Source organism: Plectropomus leopardus, unplaced genomic scaffold, assembly GCF_008729295.1.
Source record: "Plectropomus leopardus isolate mb unplaced genomic scaffold, YSFRI_Pleo_2.0 unplaced_scaffold11681, whole genome shotgun sequence".
In the NCBI taxonomy this organism is placed as follows: Eukaryota; Metazoa; Chordata; class Actinopteri; order Perciformes; family Serranidae; genus Plectropomus; species Plectropomus leopardus.
In genome coordinates this window covers 1-2,963 of record NW_024612374.1, presented here as the reverse complement: position 1 = coordinate 2,963, position 2,963 = coordinate 1, and the positions used below count along the sequence as shown (strand labels likewise).

Below are 2,963 nucleotides of genomic sequence, written 5' to 3'. Positions count from 1 at the left end.
TATTAGTAATAGTAGTAGTTATATTGTTGATGACGTTGTTGTTGTTTTTGTTATGTGTACAAATTGTCCCTACCCTGTATACAGTTTCTTTTGATCCCTATATGTGGATGGATAAAATTTGACTACTCTGACAAGTTATTTTTGTTGTAATTACATCTATTGGCCACTTTTTTGTTCATTTATTTTCAAAACACCAATCTTTGCTGTTGTGGCAGAATTTAAAACTTGTAAATCCTACTGACATATTAATCTGGTTAAACATGTAAAATTTACACACAGTTAACAGCTGTTTTCTTGTGTGCACTTTGAATGTCAGGCAACAACATACTACATACATATACATATTGTATCAGTAGGCTATAATTATTAATAATAGCGTACCCATCACTTGTTGACTTTCTACCTCTCATTGTCACATCATAAACAAATTATTTATCATAGGCCTATGTAGATAGTTAGCCTACTACTTTGTTGGCTTATTCAAAGTCAACTTTATTGTCAGTTCTGCGATGTGTGTTAGACCTACAGGAATCGAAAACACGTTTGTCTCTATACCCACGGTACACAGAAAAAGTACAAAGAGAAAATAAAAGTTCAACGATAAACCGATTATAGCTGTGTTTTGAGTCAGACCATTTCCATTTCTAGAGATGGAATATACCAAACATGAGCAGAGGCTGAATAAAATAAGTAACGCGGTACTGATATCCAAAGTGTCTTATTTCCGACAGCCCTGAAAGCACCATTTGTTCAACGTCATCGGCTATCCCAGAATCCCTCACCAGGAAGTGGTATGCCGGAGAGGTTTTGTTTTGACAATGATGGAGGAAGAAGAATTTGAATTTGCTGAGGATTTGGAGGCTATTTTGCATCTAACCCCAGAGGTGCAACTAGCTATTGAACAGGTAGGAGTTTGACTTCGTTGCTGTTGCGACTTTTTAAATATTGTCGCGGGTCTTGCTAACAAACCAGCTGTTAGCCGGTTAGCTAACTGGATGCGACACAGCTGTGTTACGAGAGCTAACCTGGCTACGAAACATTGATTTTTGCGCTTTATTAACAGTGTTTAACTCCGAGAAAAGTTTGTCAGAGTGTTTCAGTAATTGTAAATAGTGTGTGACGTTAGTCTACGAAGCTGTCTTTTACTCATTAATCGTCGTCAATGTTATGATACTATTCATTTGCAATAGCAAACATTTGTGTAGGTTGTCAGTAATGATTAGCTACAAACATGTAAACCACTGAGTATCGTCACAGGTTTGCATGTTGAAACCACCTCAGTGCATTATTAAACATCCAGTGTAAAGCTGTGAGCATTGACTTTCTAACTTAACGTGTTTTGCTGTGTGTGTGTGCAAGGTTTTCCCCAGCCAAGACCCGCTGGACAGAGCAGACTTTAATGCTGTGGAGTACATCAACACATTGTTCCCCACCGAGCAGGTATTGTAACACAGACTGCACTCACACTGATACGCATAGTGCATACTAATATCTATTGTTGTATGGGCCAGCCTATAACTATCTATAAAACACAAGTGGATTGTAGTTATCTAAGTATTATTTACAGTTCATATAGAATAAAACAGGCCTTTTTATCTGTAGACATGTTGAATTGAAAAACAAGATCTTAATCACAACTTAAAGGATTTCAAGAACAAGATCATTTTTTTCTTTCTTAGCTATCCCTATCCCTATCAGCCATCAATAATTTTATTATTTACACCTGTGTTTTTCCTACTGTGACAGGGTTAGGCTACAACATCTTACATGCAAAAGGCTTGTTGATCTTTGGCTCAAATACTTTATAAACCAAAGAAGTTATATAGACTGGGGTTCATTATCTGCGGATGGAGGAAAATTAATTTTGTTTCATTTAAGAGGAACATTGCAAATAGCCACTATAACCAATGGAAGATGAATGTAACACATAACATGTATGTAGATTCTAGCGGAAGTTAATTTTCAGTCCCCAACCCTGATTAGATTATTAAGATAAATCAAGGTAAAACATGAAAAAAGTGTATACTTATATGTATGCGTCTATGAGTGCATGTACGTATTTTGTGGATGTATATGATTTGGGTATTTGATCATTCATTTAATATTGTGAATCCTAAATTACTGTGTTGCACTTTATTTTGAAAGATTGTACAGTATGCTTCATGTATATACATGTCTAGGTGTACACTCTATTTCCATGAGGGGTCACTATAGACCTACCTTTGATATAATTTTCATGATGTGAAATGTGATGGCCAGTCAATCAAAAATTCAGTTTGTTTGTTGCCGATTTCTGTGGAGGGACACAAGAAAAACGACATTTTCTTGTCATATTCAAGGTAGCACGGCAGTTACTTCATGTGTCCCTGATTTCCTGTTTTTCTATTTCCCCTCAGTCTTTGGCAAATATCGATGATGTGGTAAACAAGATTCGTCTGAAGATCCGGTGAGTTCATATCATTGACTTGAAAACACATTTCTTATTTTGTGTTTGTATTTTACCGTCAACCTGACAAAGTGCCACTTTGTATCACAACTGTTAGGCGCCTGGATGACAACATCAGGACAGTGGTCAGAGGCCAGACCAATGTGGGCCAGGATGGCAGACAGGTAAGATGAGCTGCATGTCATATATGCAGGATTCTCACAGTCACGAAAGACCTGGAAAAGTCATAGAATTTCACAATCACATTTTTAGGCCAGGACAATATAAAAATCATTGAGAGTTTTATTAAAAAATCATGGAATTTCATTGTGCCCAATGATTGTTACAATAGCCTTCTGTGGATAACCTTCTATGAAACATAACGGCAAATTCATTTTTTGTAGCTGTCGACATGACGAAGCTCTAACATGCGGCCATGTGTGACGTTTTATTTACATCATGTGCGTTTTTCATTTTCTCCCTGCATTATATCTCTCTCTTCATATATGCCAGCTAGCTGAAAATATGTCTGAAAAGA

General features: G+C 36.7%; 1 protein-coding gene across 1 annotated transcript; it reads left to right on the top strand.

Moving 5' to 3' along the window:
- Positions 1-777: 777 nt before the first annotated feature.
- Positions 778-2,610, top strand: LOC121963552 (vacuolar protein sorting-associated protein 53 homolog; the record flags this gene model as incomplete). The annotated part of the gene is made up of 4 exons (XM_042513837.1): positions 778-905; positions 1,360-1,440; positions 2,397-2,446; positions 2,544-2,610. Coding segments are annotated over exons 1-4 (285 nt in total), but the record flags the coding sequence as incomplete, so codon positions are not given.
- Between the last annotated feature and the right edge of the window lie 353 nt (positions 2,611-2,963).